General features: G+C 44.8%; 1 protein-coding gene across 1 annotated transcript in view; it reads right to left on the bottom strand.

The window, feature by feature from the left end:
• Nucleotides 1-26,050, bottom strand: part of tgm8 (transglutaminase 8) — a gene marked incomplete at its 5' end in the record, with an annotated part of 48,143 nt that overhangs the window by 7,169 nt on the left and 14,924 nt on the right. Inside the window, 8 exons of the mRNA XM_083661930.1 lie at nucleotides 3,195-3,369; nucleotides 5,663-5,865; nucleotides 5,957-6,083; nucleotides 7,394-7,509; nucleotides 8,834-8,943; nucleotides 11,354-11,489; nucleotides 16,048-16,225; nucleotides 23,554-23,682. Of these exons, the coding sequence (XP_083518056.1) occupies nucleotides 3,195-3,369; nucleotides 5,663-5,865; nucleotides 5,957-6,083; nucleotides 7,394-7,509; nucleotides 8,834-8,943; nucleotides 11,354-11,489; nucleotides 16,048-16,225; nucleotides 23,554-23,682 (1,174 nt within the window). The remainder of the gene's footprint in view (nucleotides 1-3,194; nucleotides 3,370-5,662; nucleotides 5,866-5,956; nucleotides 6,084-7,393; nucleotides 7,510-8,833; nucleotides 8,944-11,353; nucleotides 11,490-16,047; nucleotides 16,226-23,553; nucleotides 23,683-26,050) is intronic.

The raw sequence follows: 26,050 nt of genomic DNA, 5'->3' as shown, positions 1-26,050 counted from the left end.
GATCTACAGGAGAGAGAGACACTGCTGGGTATGGACAGATCTACAGGAGAGAGAGGGAGAGATAGACACTGCTGGGTATGGACAGATCTACAGGAGAGAGAGGGAGAGATAGACACTGCTGGGTATGGACAGATCCATGCAGTTTTGATCTGAACTCCGCAGTGTTTCCTCAAGTTAGTTTGACCAGGTGAGAACAATGAGCCTCACCAAGAACAGCCTGTTTCTGCCGTCGTGTCTTTAACTAATGTTAAAGACGAGCTGAACCCAATAATGCCTTTTTAAAATTGTAGTTCACATACCTGCACCTACTTAATAATTTATGCAAAGAAAATCACAAAAATATAATTTCTTTAGTTTTTCACACTTTTTCACATCAAAGATTCATTTTTCAGGATTTCATTCATAAATGTAATCTACAGTATGGTGATGTAACGAAGAACTATCAAATTTCTACCACATTTCAACCAATCATATCATGACATGGCAGCTGTCAATCAATCAATAGGTCCAATCAAACCAGGAAATAGATCTCCTTCCCAGATCAATGTTTGAGCCGTTTGCCGCTTTGAAGGGATGTGATATATAGAATCTAATTCATTTCATAATCAATAAGCTATAATTGCAGACACATAATTATTGGTATGAGTTATAAATGCATGTCACATGGACAGGCGACCTTGAAGAATGATGATAAATTCCATTCCACAACAGTATGTGTGTGTTTATTTGTGTTTTTATAGCACTAGGCATCTCGCGCGTAGCTCGGGCTCGCCTGCCGTATTGGCGCGCGAGGGTGTGTGTTGTTGTCAGTAGGTACATTCACACACCGATGGTGGCAGGTTACCACGCAGGGTAGGGAGCAATTTGGGGTTCAGTGTCTTGCCCAAGGACACTTCGACATGCAGACTGGAGGAGCCGGGAATCGAACCACCGACCTCTTTTATCCAAAGCGATTAGCGGATGACCCGCTCTACCTCCTGAGCTACAGCCGCCCATTGAACAAACAGACAAAGTCAAGATACTCAATTGTATAAAGATAACCGCTGTGAGACTAAAATAATAACGTTTAATCCCTGCATTTGAACGATTTATTGGCGCTCTCTCTCTCCACATAAACACAACCTCGCTCGACCACATAAACACAGAACCCAGTAAAGCAATGTCCTATCACTAAAATACACACAGGGCGCAGCGTCTCTCAACATAAACACACTGCCACACTATTATATGAGCCAGAAGTGATCGTTTTGAGGGGAAACGTTTGTATAATTATGTTTTTTTAAATGAAATAGTTGCATAGTAAACCTTTAATTCAGTCTATGCAGACATGTAACTTAGAGTGCATCCTAGGGAGTCATAACAAGCTTTCATTATATTTTATGGTCCAGATATTAACTTTTGACAGTAAGAAAGCCAAAGCAACATGAAATGCATGGTTTTTGAATGAAGTCTCGTTACCCAAGCGCTTTAACCAGACAATGCAATATTTGGTTAATCCATTTCCACTGCACTAACTAGCTTTCATATTTTATCGATGCACCAACTTCTCCACCTCACCCAAGCGTAAAAACTTTTTTGCTATATTTAAAGGTTTTATCTAATTTTGCAACGTTTCCACCCAGGTTTTTAATGCGCAAACTGAAAATGTGCATAAAAATGTCGATGGAACCCCACATATTTTCAACCACTCAACCACTTTGATTAAAGATAAATAAATAAATAAACGTTGGTATATTATTTATCTATATATTGAGGTTTTGATGTTATCATTGATGTCATAAAAGCAAATGTGACATCATCAGTGATGTCATAAGAGTCCCACTGATGATGTCATCAGTGATGTCATAAGAGTCCCACTGATGATGTCATCAGTGATGTCATAAGAGTCCCACTGATGATGTCATCAGTGATGTCATAAGAGCAAATCAAGTCCCAGGGGCAGACACTAAAAGAAGTGGGAGTCTGGCTTCAGACCCCCGTCTTCATCCATGGACAGCTGTATGTTGCCAGCTCCAGGACAGGTGATCCAGCATCTCTGAAGTATGCCATCAAGGAGCAGCCAGGGCGAGGCTACGCAGTTTTGTCCCACTAATGATGTCATAGTGACATAAGATGCAAAGTTGTGACATCATCACTGATGTCATTCATCAGTGATGTCATGAGAGCAATTGTGATGTCATCAGTGATGCAAAATTGTGACATCATCAGTGATCATCAGTGATGTCATAAGAGCATGTGAGCCCGCACAGCGGGAGAACTATTATGTGAGTTTACCTTGTCCAGGCTGCGGTGTCTCTTCCGTCACGTCTATCTGGATGTTAGCAGTGTTCAGTATGAGAGTTTACCTTGTCCAGGCTGCGGTGTCTCTTCCGTCACGTCTATCTGGATGTTAGCAGTGTTCAGTATGAGAGTTTACCTTGTCCAGGCTGCGGTGTCTCTTCCGTCACGTCTATCTGGATGTTAGCAGTGTTCAGTATGAGAGTTTACCTTGTCCAGGCTGCGGTGTCTCTTCCTTCACGTCTGTCTGGATGTTAGCAGTGTTCAGTATGAGAGTTTACCTTGTCCAGGCTGCAGTGTCTCTTCCGTCACCTCTGTCTGGATGTTAGCAGTGTTCAGTATGAGAGTTTACCTTGTCCAGGCTGCAGTGTCTCTTCCTTCACCTCTGTCTGGATGTTAGCAGTGTTCAGTATGAGAGTTTACCTTGTCCAGGCTGCAGTGTCTCTTCCGTCACGTCTGTCTGGATGTTAGCAGTGTTCAGTATGAGAGTTTACCTTGTCCAGGCTGCAGTGTCTCTTCCTTCACCTCTGTCTGGATGTTAGCGTTCAGTATGAGAGTTTACCTTGTCCAGCCTGCAGTGTCTCTTCCGTCACCTCTGTCTGGATGTTAGCAGTGTTCAGTATGAGAGTTTACCTTGTCCAGGCTGCAGTGTCTCTTCCGTCACCTCTGTCTGGATGTTAGCAGTGTTCAGTATGAGAGTTTACCTTGTCCAGGCTGCAGTGTCTCTTCCGTCACCTCTGTCTGGATGTTAGCAGTGTTCAGTATGAGAGTTTACCTTGTCCAGGCTGCAGTGTCTCTTCTGTCACCTCTGTCTGGATGTTAGCAGTGTTCAGTATGAGAGTTTACCTTGTCCAGGCTGCAGTGTCTCTTCCGTCACCTCTGTCTGGATGTTAGCAGTGTTCAGTATGAGAGTTTACCTTGTCCAGGCTGCAGTGTCTCTTCTGTCACCTCTGTCTGGATGTTAGCAGCAGGCATGCCGGTGTAGGTCATGGCCTGGATGCTGATGTTGATGGACAGAGGGCGGGCAGCACTGTCTGCACTGTGCAGTACCAACTTCAGTCTCACCTCCTGCCCGCTCACTGGCTCAGACACCTACAGAACCACAGCGTGAGATATGACACATGGTAGGAGATTTGACTTCAATCAATACATATGTATAGCCTACCTATCTTATACTGTATATTGTAGTCCAATCCAATATGATATGATACATTGCAATTTCATAGTTGTAATCCTCAAACACATCATGTGATATGATGTGCTATAATACAATACAATACAATACAATACAATCTATCTCTATATACAATTTAGTATGTGAGTTTGTTTGTTTCAAGTTCTGTGTTCGGCCACAGCTATGCTATTTTACGTGCAATCAGGCTGAAACCTTCAGGGTGTGTACAGTGCACACCTGAGCTGACGGAGCCGGATTTTTTAATTAGACTAATTAGCGAATGATGTTATGTCATCAGTGATGATGTCATCAGTGATGATGTCAAAAGTGATGTCATAAGGGCACGCACGCACACACACACACACACACACACACACACACACACACACTGTGACAAGACTGACTCAGTGATGTCATAGGGACACACACACACACACACACACACTGATGGTGTCATCAGTGATAATGGGGCGCACACACACACACACACACACACACACACACACAAGGAGGCATTGTGACATCACTCACTGATTCAATAACATGATACGATACACTACTACAGTATGATACAATATGCTCCATCTGGGCCCTTCTTCAACTAACTTCTTTCTCTCTAAAAAACAAACAAACAAAAAAACATAACTTTACCACTATTCCTTCAGATCTTGTAGTTGTCATAGACTGTGTTGCATAGTTGATTGCTATATTGCTGACAAAAAAATAAAATAATGGATAAAAGCCAAATGACGTAATGTAATGTATATGTAATGTACTATACCAAACTATACGATACAGCACGATATGACATGACATGACAGGACACACGTGATACGATATGATACAATATGATGTGATACACAGCCCAATTGGGCTCTACCAAATAGTTCGTAGCTTCGAAGCTTCGTTCATAATGTTGACAAATGTTAAATCAATTTATTTTGCACCTCTGTTCATTTTGTTTCTGTTTGACGGAGCTGATGCTGAGGAATTTCTGACAGAAGTCCATATTGTTGCAAGATACAGCTGATGGTTTCCTGACCAAAAACCGTTCAAAACAAGTGACTCTCAAAACCCGGCCAAGCCCTTTTCCCCCCTAACCCTAACCCATCTCCCCCACAATACAATCCAAAACACAATACAATCCAAAACACAATACAATCCAAAACACACAATACAATCCAAAACACAATACAATCCAAAACAGCCTAATTGGGAGGGGAGGGAACCGCTCAATCAACACGGCAAAGGTCAAAGTTCCAGGTCACTGTGACCTCAAGACCACGTTTACTGCGATACCTCAAGAACACCTTGAGGGAATTTCTTCAAATTTGGCTCAAACGTCCACTTGGACACAACGATAAACTGATTAGATTTCAGTGGTCAAAGGTCAACGTTCAAGGTCACTATGACCTCGTGTCCATCCATTCCATCAAGGAAGGGGGGCGGGGCTAGGTAAAAGGGGCTATAAGTGATCAGCACACCTCAAACATGCCTGCTATGAAGAAATAATGTTTTACTTCGTTACGAACTTCGGATTCTCACACTATGCCAAGCTGCTTCCCAGCAGCGCACCTACTGGATAATGTCCATTTACCCCTAAAACCATCCATTGCGCCTGAAGGTGTCATGGCTTTTGGCTATGGCATGGCCACCCACTCTGCCCCCTTGACCACCACGTCACGTCGGTGCCATGAGCCAAGCAATCTTATCTGAAGTGCTTCTCTTGACCCATTGCTAGCAAACGCTTAGCTCTTAGCACAGGAGGTTTTTCTAACGAGGCAGGGGAGGAGCCACCTCCCTTATTTTTTTTAGAAGAAAAGGGAAAGTTGATATATTTTTAATAAATAAACCAAAATGTATTTTGGTGTAGCTTTGCGGTCCTGCGATGTGACTATTGCCCATGTGCACATTGTGATGACGATGCTGAAACAATATATCGTGCAGGCATACCTCAAAGTAACAAGTTGTGAGGTGACCTAACGGTCCCACGCAAGAACAACCCCCCTCTCAAAAAAACCCTTATCGGAAAAAAATGAATTATTTCCCTATAGCCTATTTTACAATGATGAAATAGGTTACTAAAACAATATATATTTTGAACAATTGAATAAAAAAGTGGAAATTCTCCAATAGTCCATGTTTTAGGGTTGATTACATTTTTAATACCAAATTCCATGATTCCGTCATGGCCTCCTTATCATAACGTACCTCTTCAAATCTCATAGACACCTTCCGGGCCGGCTGCTCTGCCTCCGGGGTTTCTTCAGCTCTGTTCTCCCCGGTGCTCCCCTCCTCCTCTCCCTCCTCCTCCTCCTCCTCCTCTTCCTCCTCTTCCGCCGTGCTGAAGCGTCCGTCTCTGGAGTAGTCTCTGGTGATAGCGTGTTTAAAGACCGACCTCTCTTTCTTGGATCCTGTAGGGTCAGTATGACAGAGAACACACCTGTAGGGTCAGTATGACAGAGAACACACCAAATTGTAACGTTACTGAACGATACTACCTACCCTCTCTGTGTTTGTAGGTGTCAGTGATGTTCCACCTCTTGTTGGATCCTACAGACTTGGTGGAGATGTTCTGACCCACTCTCTTGTTGTCGGAGTAGATCTTCATTTTGGAGCTGTCAGCTTTGACCTGAGAAGACCCAGAAATGCAGACAACAGCTTTGACAGGAGAAGACCCAGAAACACAGATAGCTTTGACCTGAGAAGAAACCTCGCCCGCAACTCGGCTGCTATGTGGCCAATGAGACCAGCATCACTGATGATGTCAGATTTATGACATCACTGATGATGTCATCAGTGGAATTTATGACATCACTGATTAGTGATGTCACAGTACCAATAATTCAGTAGTCGGTACCGGTACTAGTGAATTTCCACGGTACTCGGTACCAATTTCGGTACCACGGTAAACGTTTTTTGGTTACACAATGCATTGCCAGCTATCTCAAAAACTAATGCGACAGGATAAGGTCCGTTTGATATGTTGTTAAACGTGTTATTTTACACCGTTTGAAAGAATTAACCAACCTGGAATTCTGGGTCTGGGTGCCTGTCTTTCAGGTGCTTGGCGAGATTGGACACTTTTTGCAGATGGGGTTTTGGGGACTGATGATAACACCATCTGCATTTGCCTTGAATACGAAATATTTCCAAATGCGACTCTTTGCATTCTTCTTCTCTACAAGTTGAGTTGTTGGAATCGGAGCAGCCGCTCCTGCTGTACTTCCACTAGCCATTCTCTTCGCCGCACTGTGTGTGCGCGCTGCTCGTGTCAACAAGCTGTGAATGACTGTTTGCGATTACGTGTGGACGTTCGGGGACACCGTAGTCCCGGAAGTGCGCGGGGCTGCATGCGCAGTATGTATGTGTGTTGCTCAGGCAGACAGGCTAACGTTAGCTGACGGCTGTGTCCATGTTTTGGTGTTCATTGCCAGCACTCAAATAAACTCGCCTCAGTCGCCTGGAGTTAAAGCCATGGTGGCAAACTAAATAGTAAACTCGGTACCCTCGGTACCATGAAAAACAGGTACCGTTTAGTACCGTAGCAATGTAGTACTGACTAAGTACCGAAGTACCGAGAACTGTGACAACACTATCACTGATGATGTCACAGTGGGATCAGGGATTTATGATGTCACAGTGGGATTTATGACATCACTGATGATGTCACAGTGGGATTTATGACATCATGGATGATGTCACAGTGGGACAATCACAGTGGGACAGACACACAGAGCCCGAGCTCCCATTTATGGTGGCGATGTCTATGGAGAATGGAGAAATGGATAGGCAACTTACTTCCTTAGGCCCCATGGGCAATCTTGCAATGGCACTTGACTCTATTGTTGCCATTCCAAACAATGACCTGGGATAATAAACTGTCAGGTAACGTTCTGATCCACAAGCGGTTGAAGCCCTGCTCATGTAAAGTATACTGACCAGCCAGTCGATGCAGTCAGCATTGACCTCAGCGAAGACAAAGGGGATGTCGTACTTCAGGTGAGTCTCTCCGTTCCGGATGGCAATGACTGGAGCCGGGCCACAGCAAAACACACCTGCACGAGAACACCACTTCAGGTTACCTACAGAGATTCAACTAACTGCCCCACTGACAATGTTGTCCTTTACATCGAAGGGTATGGTTAGGGCTAATATGGTGTCTTTCAACGATAGGAAAGTTTGCATTTAAGTACTTGCTGTTTAGATCAACATTCATATTATTTTCTATTACTTCTTGTGTATAAATTATTTCCACCAAAAAGGCTTCGTCAAAAGAATGCTTACAACCAGAAAACAAATCAACAAAATCCTTCTCCCACATTAGTAATACCACCCCTAGAACCGAGCTACAACTGCCATTCTCTAAAGTATACTCCTAGATTTTCTGGGGCCTAGTCTGTCAATTTCATTCCAAAACTGTTGAGGTTTGTTGTTATGTGTTTATAGAGTCAATATGCAATGAAAGGCCTCTTTTGACCTCTTGTCAAATTTGCTTTGCTTTTCCTTCACTGGTTCCCCAGCAGAGGTTCAAAGGAAAAGTCACTAGCCACCGCCAGGGTTTTTAATCATTTTCACAAATTTTCCGAGACCCACAGAATATTTCTTCTATGACCATGTAAACAATGAAGATCCCAAAAGCAAGAGAGCGTCTACTTTCATCTGAAAAAAAAGTTTGATTCTACCTTCATCCGTTCTTTAGTTATTGACACTTGAATGTAGGTCGTGTTCACTGAAAACGTCCGTCTCTCCCCAAAGAGTTGAGAAAAAGGCATTTTTGTAAATGAAGTCATCTTCACGGGTCCTGAACCGAATAAATGGGCTCTATCGTCGCGAAGGCGGTAATTTTGCGTTAGCGCCCGTTTTGCGCTGGAATAGCGCAGCACAAAGCCCTAATTGTGGGCGTGTCGGCTCGCTGTGCTTGGCATCATCTGGTGCAAACCTCCATATACTGTAGGTGTGTTTATGCCCAAAGCAGGATTCACAAGTGTGAGATCACTCCCCTTAAAAGCCACAGCGTCACCGCCATCACGTCTGTGACAGCAGCTTCTTTCTTGCTGAGTGCCGTGGGCAAGCAGAGGGACAGAGTGAGAGAGAGAGAGAAAAGAGAGAGGAGAGCGAGAGAGGGGGAGAGAGAGAGAGAGAGAGAGAGGGAGAGAGAGAGAGAGGGAGAGAGAGAGGGAGAGAATTGGAAGATGAACCAGTACGGATTCAGATAACCATTAGAAACCACACCGTTCCAGCACCCCAGAATTACTATTCTGAACTAAGATCTATCTATGTGTTTATATTGTTCTTAGATTCGTTCTTTCACCGTGTGCCATCAGACTTCAGTGGAAGCAAAAGATTGTCTAACATTATTTAAAGTGATGTCATCATTACCCTTGCTCTGCTCCTGTGGTGTTGGATCCAGCACCTGCCAGCCGTCGTAGCTGCCGTCTTCTGACAGGTCCGGTCTTCTCATCCAGGCCTCCACCCACACATGGAAGTTCCTATACAGTCAAAATATTTAGCTTTTTTTTAACTCGTGAGTTTATATATGAGTTTAGTTATTTTCTACAGCAACTGTGGATAAGAGACACACTGAATCCTGCAACTTGGAGTCAAGCATAACATTCTAGAACTTTCTGAAGGTTGTAAAATGTAAAACGACACATTTTAGAGCAGAGCTAGAGAAGAACATTCTAGTAGGGATGTAACAAGACATCACAAATCTGTGAGATGAAAAATGAATGACAATGCTTTTGTTTTTCTTTGACAAAGAAAAGGAAATATGCATTCATTGCAAAGTTTGTGTTTTGCACCTACCTCAGAAATAAAAAGGGATTCTTTAATTTGATAAAGAAAATATAAGAAAAACAATGGGGTCAATTACAGAACATTGTAGACTCGAGTCAAGCACAACATTCTAGGACACACTGCATTCTGGAACACTGATGGGACACCAGCTAACATTCCAGAATGTCCTCGGTTTCAAAAGAACATTCTAGATTAGAACACTGAACATTGGAATCAAACACAAAATTCTAGAACACTATTGCAAAAGACAATGTTCTAAACACTGAAATATGGAGCTCTGCAGTCAAGTGCAAGATTCTAGAACACTGTTGCTGTTGGTTTGAAACTATAGCCAGCAGTCTGAAAAACTGCATTAAGTGTTCTGGGTTGGTTTTTTCAAGACACAAAAAGTATGCATAGAGGAACTTGACACACAAGTTTACATGACGCAGCATTTTGGAACGCTGATGTAATCAGTGATCTAAAACATCAGTTTGAGAGTGCTTTCAAAATCCTTTGAGATGTTCAGTATGGTTGGTAACATCTATTATGTGTTGTTTTCATTTGCCCCAAAAGAGATCATAAAGAATTGGATCAAATGTATGGGTGACATCCACAGAGGAATCCGCAGAAGTGATACTGAAAGCTGTATTTCCTCGAATGGCCACTTGAGGCTGGCCCCAAAAGGGACCTACTTTGTAAAAGGATTAAGCATGTTTACAGCCTGGTTCAAAACACGGTTTTGCCCTATATAGCTAATTTCACATTTCATAACAACTGTACGGGGGTGCATTTTTATACAACTCACCCGTTTAGAGTAAAATAGACAGTAGAAAAGAGTATGTTTTGAGCGTGATTGACAGGTCACCTGTCCAGTAGTCTCGCTGGCCAGACTCCTCTCCCTTCCGGGAGAGGAGTCTGGCGCCGCAGGTCTCCATAGTGGGATTGCGATGGGCAGCGCTTAGCGGCAGTGCCCTTGGAAAATAGTTTCCAACAATCCAATTTGCCGTTTTCAGCGTGTAGCAACGAGCTAGCGTGTAGGTTTCTGCCGTTAGCTTGCTAGCTAGTTAGCGTTGTTGTTTTCACTGAGGCGGCAGGGCACTGTTTACAGCGACACACAGGGAGGAGGGAGCGGAAGCCGCTCTGATTGACATGGTCGGAGCCAATGACGAGTTTGTAATAAGCCGGGAGCGGACATCCGGCTGCCACCGAAACAGTCGCTCAAATGGGAGAGCAGAGTAGAGCAGGGGAGGGTTTATCCCAGTTATGGAGACCTGCAGCACCAGACTCCTGGACGGAAGGGAGAGGAGGCTGAAGGGAGAGGAGGCTGAAGGGAGAGGAGGCTGAAGGGAGAGGAGGCTGAAGGGAGAGGAGGCTGAAGGGGGAGGAGTCTGAAGAGAGAGGAGGCTGAAGGGAGAGGAGTCTGAAGGGAGAGGAGGCTGAAGGGAGAGGAGGCTGAAGGGAGGGAGGCTGAAGGGAGACGAGGCTGAAGGGAGACGAGGCTGAAGGGAGACGAGGCTGAAGGGAGACGAGGCTGAAGGGAGACGAGGCTGGCCAGCGAGACTAGCTACCTGAGCTGTGCAAGGACCCCAAGATGGCGACGGCCACGCTCCCATACTCTAGGCTTCAAACATCGGCCATCTGAAAATGGGAGTGGCTACTAGGGGTGTCAAAAATAATCGATTATACGATGCATCGCGATGCGGGCGTGCACGATTCTGCATCGATTAACAAATATCAAAAATCGATTATTAATTTTATTTTTTATTTTTTTATTTTTTTATAATCAAATAAAATAGAATGTAAGTACATGCAGTTGTTTATTTTAATTATGGATCATAATACAATGCAATTCCAAATGCACTTTTATTTTAAAAGTAGCCACACAGTGAGAAAAAAGAAAGTGAGAAAAAATAAATCATGTATTGCGGAAAAAGTGATGCATCGATTTAAGATGCATCGCGATGCATCGTGATGCATGGTTTAATCGAATCGAATCGAATCGTTGACAGATGAATCGTAATCGAATCGAATCGGGAGGCCAGTGAAGATTCACAGCCCTAGTGGCTACGTTCATATTATTTACAGTCCATGATGACATCAGGTGTGCTTTGCCTCTCTCACCAGATGCTGTCATTGGACTCGATGGGTCTGACTCCGTAGTCGGCGTGGAAGACGTCGATGATGAGGTTCTTGTGTGTGTCGTGGGCTGACTGGTAGTTTGTGATGACACGACAGGGGATGCCCAGACAGCGCATTACTAGAAACACACACACACACACACACACACACACACACACACACACACACACACACACACACACACACACAATTCAGTCCATATCAATCACCATCAGGTTTTGCTTCTCACTAGTGTATTGGGGCACCTTAGCTAAAAATGACATAACAATTGTGCAGTTTTTGATAAAAGCATATAATCTGATACGCTTATAGGGGGATATTGCGGCCACAGACTGGCAACCTATGAAAATTGTAACTGCAATACATTTGTGTAGACTAATCTGATATGGATGATCTTGGTGTCAAATCATACATTTCCTATCATGAGGAATTAAAATTTGGAACTTTAGTATTGTTCAGAAGCTTCCTCTATCTCAAGTCCAGAGGTTTGTATTGCTCAGAAGCTTCCTCTATCTCAAGTCCAGAGGTTTGTATTGCTCAGAAGCTTCCTCTATCTCAAGTCCAGAGGTTTGTATTGCTCAGAAGCTTCCTCTATCTCACAAGTCCAGAGGTTTGTATTGCTCAGAAGCTTCCTCTATCTCAAGTCCAGAGGTTTGTATTGTTCAGAAGCTTCCTCTATCTCAAGTCCAGAGGTTTGTATTGCTCAGAAGCTTCCTCTATCTCAAGTCCAGAGGTTTGTATTGTTCAGAAGCTTCCTCTATCTCAAGTCCAGAGGTTTGTATTGCTCAGAAGCTTCCTCTATCTCAAGTCCAGAGGTTTGTATTGCTCAGAAGCTTCCTCTATCTCAAGTCCAGAGGTTTGTATTGTTCAGAAGCTTCCTCTATCTCAAGTCCAGAGGTTTGTATTGTTCAGAAGCTTCCTCTATCTCAAGTCCAGAGGTTTGTATTGCTCAGAAGCTTCCTCTATCTCAAGTCCAGAGGTTTGTATTGTTCAGAAGCTTCCTCTATCTCAAGTCCAGAGGTTTGTATTGCTCAGAAGCTTCCTCTATCTCAAGTCCAGAGGTTTGTATTGCTCAGAAGCTTCCTCTATCTCAAGTCCAGAGGTTTGTATTGTTCAGAAGCTTCCTCTATCTCAAGTCCAGAGGTTTGTATTGCTCAGAAGCTTCCTCTATCTCAAGTCCAGAGGTTTGTATTGCTCAGAAGCTTCCTCTATCTCAAGTCCAGAGGTTTGTATTGCTCAGAAGCTTCCTCTATCTCAAGTCCAGAGGTTTGTATTGCTCAGAAGCTTCCTCTATCTCAAGTCCAGAGGTTTGGTATTGCTCAGAAGCTTCCTCTATCTCAAGTCCAGAGGTTTGTATTGCTCAGAAGCTTCCTCTATCTCACAAGTCCAGAGGTTTGTATGGCTCAGAAGCTTCCTCTATCTCAAGTCCAGAGGTTTGTATGGCTCAGAAGCTTCCTCTATCTCAAGTCCAGAGGTTTGGGCAGGTGGCAATCACCTATTTTGTGCCGTATCTTTTGAGTCTTGATAAATAAATCATGATTCCGCCATACAGTTCTCTTTGCAAAGCCTTTGCCTATAAGTGTACCAAATTATATGCTTTTAGTGTTCTGCTTAACTGACCCCACTACTACAGGTCTCCAGGCTCAACTCTGAATATTTTGTCAGATGACTGTTGATATCTTGTAGGATGTACCCATATCTGAGACCAATATGAACTGAAAAGCTGAAAAGTCTGTGCAGACAGAGTAACGATAACAGCACTATGCCACAATGTGCTATTCTCAAGCCAGCAGTTATTTAGCAAGAGTTGGAGTACAGTTTTCAAAAGGTGTAAGTTTCACTGAATTTTGTCAGATGCACAATTTAAAACAACATAGGCCTACACCCTAAAGGGCAGTTTATAGTGCGGCAATTTATGGTGGATGCGAATCTGGACCATGATCATATTCCATTGTCAGTGGCAACGATATATGTTTATACTTCCAGCGACGGGCGATATGGCATCTTTGTGATGATGGTAGCGTCCATCGCCAAGACTTCATTTGGATTCAACTTTGACCCCATCGCTGGCTCAAGAAAGTGCTGCTAGCTCTTGTTTTTCTATACCTTCATGTCTTGAGAGAAAATCAAAATGAAATGAAACTGCACCTCTGCGATGTGTTCTCCTATCGCCTATTGTTTATACTTTTTTTTAATGAGCGACAGCGCCCCAAAACGTTAATTTGAACTTAATTTGGAAAAATAGGCATCATTACATCAGAAAAGAAGATTTCCTCAAAAATTAGAGGAACTTAAAAGGTGGGATAAAAGCAATAGATTTGGAAATAATGGTGTTTTAAAAATTAAATGGCTTAAATTCTTTCTAAGGAGGTGAAGAGGTGTGGTTTTCAATACCTTCACTTGTATTCAAGGATTTGTGAGGCATAGTTTTTTTTATGTGTGAATTGTTTTTTCCAGTTAGTGCAAAAGACATAGAAAGTAGACAGATGAATCCTTATCCCCTCCTCCCCCTGCAGGATCACCCCCCCCCCCCTCCCCCTGCAGGATCACCCCCCCCCCCCCTCCCCCTGCAGGATCACCCCCCCCCCCTCCCCCTGCAGGACAACCCCCCCCCCCCCCTCCCCCTGCAGGATCACCCATGGACCAACCGCTCAGCTATAGCTCAGCGAGAGAAGTATAGCGTACATGTTCCTTTGTTCATGACCCAAGGAGCTTATCCTTTATTTGCATTGCTGCGTGTGACCACATCTCCAAAGTGGAGGATTTTGCTTCATTGATTCTGGCAGTAGATAATAAGCTCAAGCAACACAATGCCGTGAAAATATGTCAGCCATTTTTTTGTACTAAGATTGTGAGGCGGTAGCCATCTTTGTAAGACCACCTACAGTGGCTATGAACCAATTTCCATTCAGATCAATTGAGCTGAGAGGTCACGGGACCCCTTTGAAATAGTTTGGAGCGTTGTTTAGCCGCCTTAGGGCTAGCATATTATGCTTGGTACCAATGGATGGGTCGGGCCGAAAGGGCCGTCTGGGTGTTAACCAGCTCAGTGGCCTTGTGGTCTGAGTGTCCGCCCTGAGACTGGGAGGTCGTGAGTTCGATCCCCGGCCGAGTCATACCAAAGACTATAAAAATGGGACCCGTTTGCCTCCCTGCTTGGCACTCAGCATCAAAGGGTTGGAATTGGGGGGTTAAATCACCATGTGATTCCCGAGCGCGGCGCACGCTGCCGCTCACCGCTCCCCCAGGGGATGGGTCAAATGCGGAGAACAAATTTCACACATTGTGTGACAATCAGTGGGACTTTACCTTTACTTTACTTAGAGGTCAAAACACTCGCCTACCACTGCGGAGGCCCGGATTCAATTCCTGGTATGATGGCTTCCGGCTTGGTCAGACATTCCTACAGACACAATTGGCCGTGTCTGCGGGTGGGAAGCCGGACTAAGGGGATGTGTCCTGGTTGCTGCACTAGTGCCTCATCTGGTCGGTCGGGACGCCTGTTCGGGGGGAGGGGAATTGAGGCGAATAGCGTGATCCTCCCACGTGCTATGTCCTGCCGGTGAAACTCCTTGCTGTCAGGTGAAAAGAAGCGGCTGGCGACTGCACATGTATCGGAGGAAGCGTGTGCTAGCCCAAGGGTTCCCAAACTTTTCAGCCCCCGACCCCCCAAATAACGGTTGAGTAATGTGGGGGGTGGGGGGTTTGAGTAATGTGGGGGGTGGGGGGCTTGAGTAATGTGGGGGGTGGGGGGCTTGAGTAATGTTTGGGTGGGGGGTGGGTAATGTGGGGGGTGGGGGGCTCGAGTGGGTTGCAGCAAAAGAGGAATCATTTATTTTCGCTCTAAAAAGCCCTCGAATTTGACATTTTAAAAATCACTTTTACCACAAAAAGTCAGGCTGTTGAATCAAATTCACATGGGAACAAATTCTTTACTATGCCTGGGACTATTTTCTGTGCTATGGAATGAATTTACTGAGATGGAAAACGTGTTTACAATCGGCTTATTAATCGGCTTGTTTGAGGAAAAAGTGGATCGGTTGGGTGCAGCAACATGGCTTTGTACATCAGCTACATGTACATCAGCTACATGTACATCAGCTACATGTACATCAGCTACATGTACATCAGCTACATGTGCATCAGCTACATGTACATCAGCTACATGTACATCAGCTACATGTACATCAGCTACATGTGCATCAGCTACATGTACATCAGCTACATGTACATCAGCTACATGTACATCAGCTACATGTACATCAGCTACATGTACATCAGCTACATGTGCATCAGCTACATGTGCATCAGCTACATGTGCATCAGCTACATGTACATCAGCTACATGTACATCAGCTACATGTACATCAGCTACATGTACATCAGCTACATGTGCATCAGCTACATGTGCATCAGCTACATGTGCATCAGCTACATGTACATCAGCTACATGTACATCAGCTACATGTACATCAGCTACATGTACATCAGCTACATGTACATCAGCTACATGTACGAGGCTTGTTGGCAGAACAAAATCATTGTTGATTTTTGTTGTTGTCATTCAAGGATTTGTTGACAGTAAGAAATGGATTAAAAGAACACCAGCCTTGTCCTTTAGTATCAAGAAGGAGGAGCAGAAGAATCTTACGAAATCTGATGGAGTAAAATGTCACCTGAGCACATGACGCCGGCGAACACCCAGCACTGCCCGTACTTGACGGGGTGGCAGCCATATTTGTGCCAGAGCTGCAGGATGTCCAGGCTGCCGTTCCAGGATGAGGGCAGCACCCCGCCCCGCATGCTGCTACCCCAGTTTCCCACCAACACCCCACGGTCATCCTGAGAGTTGATCTGTGGAGGGGACAGATGGATAGATGGACAGATGGACAGATGGATAGATGGACAGATGGACAGATGGATAGATGGACAGATGGACAGATCAACAAACAGAGCTAAGACAGCTCCCTTATGGGGTTCTAGCCCTCTATGAGCAGTGTACATGTAGGCTAATTTGTAACATATTCCATTAGATTACTCAAGTTCAGTAATGTATTCTAAATACTTTGGATTACTTTTGGAATACTTCAAAATCATCTTGCTGATCCCATTTGTCTGAGTCACTCTGAATGTACGCAAACACGAGGGCAATGCGGTCGCGACAGTGCACAGATGTAATGTTGTGAGCTTCTTCAGTAAAATGTTCTTTATATTTCCATGTCAAAAACACATTCTTGACAGTGTCCTCCTGACTGTCTGTCTCCTCTGACATTGCCATTGTCTTTCTTGTGGTGTGTGGCAGGCTCTGGTGATTTTCACGTTGGTGCACCGGATGCACGTGCACCCCCTTGTGGCCAGATGTAAAAATAAGAAGTTTCTACATGTAAACGATTTAAACCAAATCTAATTGAATACATATATATATATATATATATATATATATATATATATATATACACTCCTGTAGGAGTGTACATATATATACACTCCTGTTCATCATCCTACATCCTCCACCATTTCAACCTGGAGTTTCACTGTTATGCCGACGACACCCAGATGTACCTCAGCACCACATTCCCCCACAGCCCTCCCGTCTCTCACATCACCTCCTGCCTGTCTGCCATTAAAGCCTGGATGCAACAAAACTTCCCACAATTCAACAGTGAAAAAACTGAACTCCTCATCGGCTCTAAATCCACCCTCTCCAAAACCAACAACCCCACCCTCACCATCGACGACACCACTGTCTCCCCATCCTCCCAGGTGCGCAAGATCCTCAACCCCACCCTTTCCCTTGAGCCCCACATCCGTCAAATTGCCAAATCCTCCTGCTACCACCTTCACAACATCGCAAAGATCTGCCCGTCTCTTTCACGCTCCACTGCCTTCATTTCCTCCCGTCTAGACTCCTGTAATTCACTCCTTCACGGCATCAATGCCACCCTCATCAACAGACTCCAACTGGTCCAGAACGCAGCCGCCTGACTTCTCACCCACACCAAATCCTGGCACCATAACACTCCAGTCCTCAAACAACTCCACTGGCTTCACATCTCCCACTGGCTTCACATCTCCCACTGGCTTCACATCTCCACTGGCTTCACATCTCCACTGGCTTCACATCTCCCACTGGCTTCACATCTCCACTGGCTTCACATCTCCACTGGCTTCACATCTCCACTGGCTTCACATCTCCACTGGCTTCACATCTCCACTGGATCAAGTTCAAAATCCTGGTCCTCACTTATTTGTTTGTTTATTTATTTGGATCCCCATTAGTTGTTACCGAGGTAACATCTACTCTTCGTGGGGTCCACCTTAAAAACATAAAAGTATACACATTCTTTCACATATATGCATACATTAACCCCCCAAACAAAAACAAAAACCGAAAAAAGAAAAAGACAAAACAAAACAAAACAAAACTTTATTCTGCACTAACTTACAAAGCCCTTCATCAACTGGCCCCCCCTTACCTCACAGACCTCCTCTCCCCCTACCAACCCTCCCGGTCCCTCAGATCCTCCTCAGCTGACCTCCTTTCCACCCCCAAGTCCAAACTCCGCAGCTTTGGGGACAGAGCTTTCTCTCGGGCAGCTCCCAGACTCTGGAACGCCCTTCCCCAAGACATCAGAAACTCAGAATCTCTCACAGTCTTCCACTCCTGCCTCAAGACCCATCTCTTCTCTACCACCTTCTCTTAATCTCGCCCCACCCTCCCCTCATCCTTCCTTGTGTGTTGTGTTATCTCTGTCTACTATCTGTTTCACCTACGCTGCCCCCCATACCATTCCTTGTTTAGTGTCATCTTTGTCGATATGTGTTCACTACCGTCACCCCATCCCCAGGTGTTTAGTATGTTATGTATTGTAAAGTGTCTTTGAGATCTGGAAAAGCGCTATATAAGCCCCATTTATTGTTATTATTATTAACCCTCGAAGATCCTGGTGGACACCATCCAACTGAAGAAGGAGGCATTCCGGGGGGGGGGGAGGCAGTTGCAAGGTACCGACAGCCCGAAGGACAGCAGCCTCAGCCATGACAGAGGCAAAGCAGCGGGTGTCACGAGTTTGAAGAAGCCATGGAGGACTTCAGGTCGGCACTAAAAACCATCAGTGAAACAGGGAACCATCCAAGCTGTATATAGCAAGGATGGGACGCTGTTGACCTCAACTGAGGAGGTAATCGGGTGGTGGAAGGAGCACTTTGAGGAACTCCTGAACCCGACTAACCCTGAACCCTCTGTCATGGAGGCTGAGCTGAAGGATGATGTGGGACCAACATCAATTGAAATAAGTCACTGAGGTAAAGATCCAGGGATTGATGAGAATAGTAAAGGAGGTGAATACTTTTGGCAAGGTGCTGTAATATCAAGGAGTCTTGGCCCATTATCAAGTGATCCTTAAGTAAGCCAAGCCTACAACATTTCATGTCTCCTCTGGGAATTTAACAGGCAATAATTATATGAAATGTGTGAGAAGAAGGGATGGTCCTGATGACAGATGAATGTGTGAAACACACAAACAACTTGACAGATGAATGATGAATGTGGAAAACACACGAACATGGTACCAAAGAACTTACATTGAGAAGAACCGAAATAAGGTTGCTCCATTGCAAATCTGTCATTTTGGCCTGAAGGTAGATTACCTCTGATTGGCTGTCATGGTTATGTGCCGTTGTCCCATTGGCGTTTAACCCTTTTTCCCAGGCCAAAACAGGCCCAGGCCATCACTGTTTTCAAAAAAGCACCTGAGCTTTGTCTCTTGCCTTCAATACTCTTTACCGAAGTTCAAGAATATAAAGGCGTCTTCCAGTTAGTTTTAACCTGAAAACCAGAGGATAAGCTACTCACCAACATTGGATGCAGCTGGATGAGTTTGTAGCATTCAGATTTGTACTTCAAATTCATTTGAATGAGGCAAGAAAATAGACTGAAACCCCATATTATACAACACGTAGTGCCCACCAAGCAACTTGACATTTGGACCATTCTCAAATCAGACTAACAGCACTAGCACTAGCTTTAGTGACAGAGTGTGTGTGTGTGTGTGTGTGTGTGTGTGTGTGTGTGTGTGTGTGTGTGTGTGTGTGTGTGTGTGTGCGTGTGTGTGTGTGTGTGCGTGCGTGTGCGTGCATGTTTGTGTCTTTGTATGTATGTGTATATTTGGGAGTGGATCTGAATCCGACTCAAGCCTCACAAACCTTGGCAAGGTATGCGCTGTGGTCACTGTTTCTCCACGCGTGCATCCAAGCCTTGCGCAAAACACGTTTCCATGCGTTTTTCTCGTGATCAGTGTTTTTGTTTCTGCTGGTTTTCTGGATCCACTCGGGTATTACGCATAATGATAGCCAATTAAATGGATATATACAGGATTTTTTCCCAGTGATCATTTAGGGAATATTATTAGCACGGCCTATGAGCAAGGGCGCGGGAAGGTAGGTGCAGAGGGCGCGGCAGCACCGCCTGGTGGCAAGAGATGGAATTTTCAAAATTGCTGGATTTGGCTGTCCTGTGTTTATAACACCAACAAAATCCATAAAAAAACAGTTTGTGCTTCCCAGCTCTAATCTCATTTCATACGCTCTCTCTTCAAAAGTGTTTGATTTTCATCATAATCTGGTTTTCCCTAATAATAATAAGTTCAGTGTTTATGCCTGTTTTGCTGTCTGTTGTAGTGTAAAACGACTAAAGGGAGAGCAGGTGGTTACATGAAAGTGAGTGAGAAAAGGAGAAGATACTGAATAATGACATCACAACAGTACAATCCTAATGTTAATTTAAAATTAAATATTCCTCTAAATATGGCTAAAAGTCCAAAAAACTTAAAAAAAAACGTCAAGGAGACGGCAGCACCCCCTACTTAATAATAGTTCCAGCGTGGCTGCCTATAGCCCTTTTCCCACATGCGCTTTGTACCGCAAAATGACCGGAACGTGGTCTAATGCCTGCATGTGAGAAAGGCGCCGTGCCGGTATAAGCGCGACCCCGTCGCCCCCGACATTTCACCAGTTTCGATCCAGTCAGAAGAGCGGTATGCTCTTAAGGGGACGCAAGTGGAAACGGTTCCAGTCATTTTCCGCGACAGCGGTCCTTCAATCATGGGCGAGGAGTAGCCTACACACGTTGCTTAATGTTCCAGCGGGCATAATCTAATCATTCGCGCACATTAAAGCAAACTGGCGAAATGATCTTGTGATAGCCTAATAAGAGCAGTATGTCAGCTTGCTGATCTAATCATTCGCGCACATCAAAGCAAACTACTTCCACATTTCGCTTGTGCATTTGCTTTCTCTACATACATACAAGCGTTGAGCAGCTTGCAAGCCTTTCTCGCTGTGTCTGTCCGTGGCTGCTGCTCTCGAGCAGAGAGGGGAGGGGGGAAATCGGCTGTGTTGATTACGCTGGCGGCTTGACGCTGCTCTTAACACGTTGAGTGCCAATGACGAGATATCTCGGCTTACAGAATCCAACCGTTGAGTGCCAAAGACGAGATATCTCGGCTTAAATTTTTTTTTTTTTTTTTGACGGTGGGACATCGATCAACCCCTTTTACGTCTCCTATACCAATATTGGAGGAAGAGAATGTGTATAATCTATTTTACCGACCAGCTAAGTGGCGACAGTGCTCTCCAGACAGAGAGAAAGCCAACCAAAAACAGCCGCGGGAGCAAGCCATTCTCAAGGAAATGGCATGGCGATTTTACAGTCATCAGTCACCAGACTCGCCCGAGAGCGGCCGCGCCAGCAGCAGCACACCGAGAGCGGAGAGCGGTGCTGGCGTGGGGGATTGCAAATTTGCATAATAGATTATGGGTGAAACACACTTTGAAACACCCGCAGAAAGGCCAGAATCGCACGCATTCCGAAAACCCAGAAACGAACGAGCCTCATTCTCATACTGTAGGCGAAAACGCTTTCACGCTGCTGCACACCGGCGCACAACGGTGGGGGGTTCCAAAAATAGGCTGGGTGGGCAGCATAAAGCCTAGAATCGCACAAAGCTTCATCAAAGCTCTCAACCGAAAATCCAAGAAACGATTGAGTCCCATCCACAGTCCACACTCGCCACACTCGCCGACGAGGGGCCGCCAGAGAGGGAGGCTGCTCACTGCTCAGACAGGCAGGAGAAACTGGCTTGTGACAAACGCCACCAGACACGCCCACGGAGGGAGGAGTTTAAAGGAGAGGGTGTTCAGAACTATATTGTTCAGATGTCTGATCTCTCACTGATGCCAAAAATAAATGGTTAAAGTGACTGTTCTGCCTGTTTGATTGAATTTCACAAAACTGCGATTATCTCAGCTTCCTGTCTCAGACGCTCAAACCATGCTGTACTCAACGGCTAATATCTACATAACTACTAACTCTACAAACTAACTCTTTTAGACAGAGAAAGCACACATTCTATTAGTACTTTTGTGAACTTCGTGTTCACAAAGTCCAAGCAGAAAATTATCCTCGGCTCTTGTAAAATGAGCCAGAATCCTCAAAAAACGGCTTGGCAGAAGCTACCTACAGTAAAAAAAAAATGGCTGGCAGTGAATGTGTTAAGTCAAACGAGTGTGATTTATTGTGTGACAACTGACAAGCGAGTTTTGCCGACCCCCCAAATAAGCTCCCCCCTCCCCCCGCCCCCCCAACATACAGGTAAATTTGCTGATAGATTCCCACATGCGCGAGCCGAAGTGTGAAGGGAAATGTCCGATATTGACTTACAGGTAATTTTCCGGTACGCATGTGGGAAAACGGCTTATGAGTAACATGACTCTAACTCTGATAATGAACTCTGATCATTTGTTATGACTATTATGAAGATCATGATCAGTCAGATGGATGAAATAGATTGGCTGTGAGGATGATATGAAGCACAGTAGTCTGTGTGACGCAGGGAACATTACACACAGGTGACAGGTATGTCACAGTCATTTTAAACATCTTTTCAGCAGCTAAGATTTCCATTAAGCTGTAGGAGCACAAACACATTTCTTTTAGATTTTTTTTAATCACAAACTCCTCCTGCAGCCGTGGCTGCACTCTCCGCTATGTGGTATAAAACAGGTTGCAGCAGATTCTCCGTGCATTATGTTATTATTCATGACAATTTGGCAGCGCTCCAAAAGACACAATGAAAAATCCTGCACTGAACGTAGGCTATATTGAATATAGCTTACGTTCAGTGCAGCATTTTTCAATAGGAGATTCAATAAAAGCATTTTTGTGTCACCGCTTCTTCTTCTTCTCTGATCTGAAGCAACCCGGAACAACGACTTCCGGCTTGCTCGAGGTGCTCCAGATAAATGCTTTTCGGTTTTTGAGAGACAGAAAAGTGGATTTTATGCAACAATTTGGATGCAACAACTAGGTGTCATTAAAAGAAGAGGATGTTTTACATCGGATAGCGTCTTCACTTCACGTGAAGACTCAGGTAGGAGCTGGCATTTAGACCTAGACGTGAAAATGTCACAGTGTAAAATGGGAAAATGCGTGACGTTCGCCGGGCGCTAATGCGCTCGTATGAGCCAGAAGCGCCCGGCTAGCGGGGTAATGTTTGACCATGCTTCCTCAAGTTTGAGGCGTTTCCCTGGCCAGCTTTGCAATTCACATCACCCAGTGTTGTCTGAGTCTATCTTGGGAAAGTATAGCCACATTTTCGGGTGGTCCCGTTTGTTGATGTTTCAGGTAGAGTGACGTACTGACGTAACGCGCTCTCGCGTGTTGCCTTAAGGTTCCGTCGGAATTTCTATTTTACCCACTCTCTTCTATTACTCAGATGCGTTCAAGTACCGAAATGAGGTACCGTTTTATGTCATGTGAACTGATACTCGGTAGTACCGCCCACTTTCGGTCGGTGCCTGTAAAAGTACCGAGTTCGGTACCCATCCCTACCCTCTGATGCCCCAAGTTGTAAAATTGCAACATCTATGAAGCTGTGTAGTAGTACCTATTCCTGACTGAATTTAGACCAGAAACTACATATTCCACCATCACAGACTGTAAAATGTAACATTGCAACCTTGTTGGTGGGAGAATAGTAACGCTGTAAGACATACCACATGCCAAGTGCAAACAAATATATACAGTATGTTGAGTGGCAAGTCAATAATAAAACTATCTATGTACAGTATATATATGTATCTATGTATCTATCTAGCTATCTATCACATGTAGGGAGTCGTACCATGGCGCTGACCACGCGGCTGACGTAGATGGGGTTGCAGCGGGCGGAGACATCGTCGGCGGGGTCTCTCAGGTGTTTGGGGTTGACATCCAACATCTTCAGACAGATGTCCACCATGTTCTCCTCAAACTGGACAGGCAAAGACACCAGTCAAAGTCCACATGCAGGAAGGAGTAGAACAGTGAATCTTAACCTGTTTCATATCAAAGATCTTAATTTATTCCATATTAGAGCCACAGACCTCTGGTTGATGAAAGTTTGTCTCTCAGACCCAAATCTGACAATATTTTAATTGTCAGTATACTATTTTGTCCAGAAGTCCGTGTGTGTGTGTGTGTGTGTGTGTGTGTGTGTGTGTGTGTGTGTGTGTGTGTGCGCGCGCGCGCGCGCGCGCATGCGCATGCTCTGCTCAAGCCCCACCCGCGGGTGTCCCATTATACAGGGCTTATACAGTCAAGCCGACACTTTCAGTCCTGGCCTTTGATTGACAGGTGATTGAAGCTTGGTTGACGCAGCTGAATGTATGGCCTCAAATCCAGAGATCACAGAGATCACAGACCTGACAGAGATTACAGACCTGACAGAGATTACAGACCTGACAGATCACAGACCTGACAGAGAACACAGACCTGACAGATTACAGACCTGACAGAGATTACAGACCTGACAGATTACAGACCTGACAGAGATTACAGACCTGACAGAGATTACAGACCTGACAGAGATTACAGACCTGACAGAGATTACAGACCTGACAGATTACAGACCTGACAGAGATTACAGACCTGACAGAGATTACAGACCTGACAGATTACAGACCTGACAGATCACAGACCTGACAGATTACAGACCTGACAGAGATTACAGACCTGACAGATTACAGACCTGACAGATTACAGACCTGACAGATTACAGACCTGACAGATCACAGACCTGACAGATTACAGACCTGACAGATTACAGACCTGACAGATTACAGACCTGACAGATTACAGACCTGACAGATCACAGACCTGACAGATTACAGACCTGACAGATTACAGACCTGACAGAGATTACAGACCTGACAGAGATTACAGACCTGACAGATTACAGACCTGACAGATTACAGACCTGACAGAGAACACAGACCTGACAGAGATTACAGACCTGACAGATTACAGACCTGACAGATTAAATTTTTTATTTATATTTATTTTTATTTATATAGCACCTTTCATACACAAAGGCAATAGATTACAGACCTGACAGATCACAGACCTGACAGAGATTACAGACCTGACAGATTACAGACCTGACAGAGATTACAGACCTGACAGATTACAGACCTGACAGATTACAGACCTGACAGAGAACACAGACCTGACAGAGATTACAGACCTGACAGATTACAGACCTGACAGATCACAGACCTGACAGAGATTACAGACCTGACAGAGATTACAGACCTGACAGATTACAGACCTGACAGATCACAGACCTGACAGAGATTACAGACCTGACAGATCACAGACCTGACAGATTACAGACCTGACAGAGATTACAGACCTGACAGATCACAGACCTGACAGATTACAGACCTGACAGATTACAGACCTGACAGATTACAGACCTGACAGATTACAGACCTGACAGATTACAGACCTGACAGATCACAGACCTGACAGATCACAGACCTGACAGATTACAGACCTGACAGATTACAGACCTGACAGATTACAGACCTGACAGATCACAGACCTGACAGATTACAGACCTGACAGATTACAGACCTGACAGAGATTACAGACCTGACAGATTACAGACCTGACAGATTACAGACCTGACAGAGAACACAGACCTGACAGAGATTACAGACCTGACAGATTACAGACCTGACAGATTACAGACCTGACAGATCACAGACCTGACAGAGATTACAGACCTGACAGATTACAGACCTGACAGAGATTACAGACCTGACAGATTACAGACCTGACAGATTACAGACCTGACAGAGAACACAGACCTGACAGAGATTACAGACCTGACAGATTACAGACCTGACAGATTACAGACCTGACAGATTACAGACCTGACAGAGATTACAGACCTGACAGAGATTACAGACCTGACAGAGATTACAGACCTGACAGATTACAGACCTGACAGAGATTACAGACCTGACAGAGATTACAGACCTGACAGATTACAGACCTGACAGATCACAGACCTGACAGATTACAGACCTGACAGAGATTACAGACCTGACAGATTACAGACCTGACAGATTACAGACCTGACAGATTACAGACCTGACAGATTACAGACCTGACAGATCACAGACCTGACAGAGATTACAGACCTGACAGATTACAGACCTGACAGAGATTACAGACCTGACAGATTACAGACCTGACAGATTACAGACCTGACAGAGAACACAGACCTGACGGAGATTACAGACCTGACAGATTACAGACCTGACAGATTACAGACCTGACAGATCACAGACCTG

The sequence above is a fragment of the Poromitra crassiceps genome, assembly GCF_964638095.1.
Source record: "Poromitra crassiceps genome assembly, chromosome: 27".
NCBI lineage: Eukaryota > Metazoa > Chordata > Actinopteri > Beryciformes > Melamphaidae > Poromitra > Poromitra crassiceps.
Note: the sequence above shows the minus strand (reverse complement) of the source record. Positions and strands in the feature narration are given on the sequence as shown.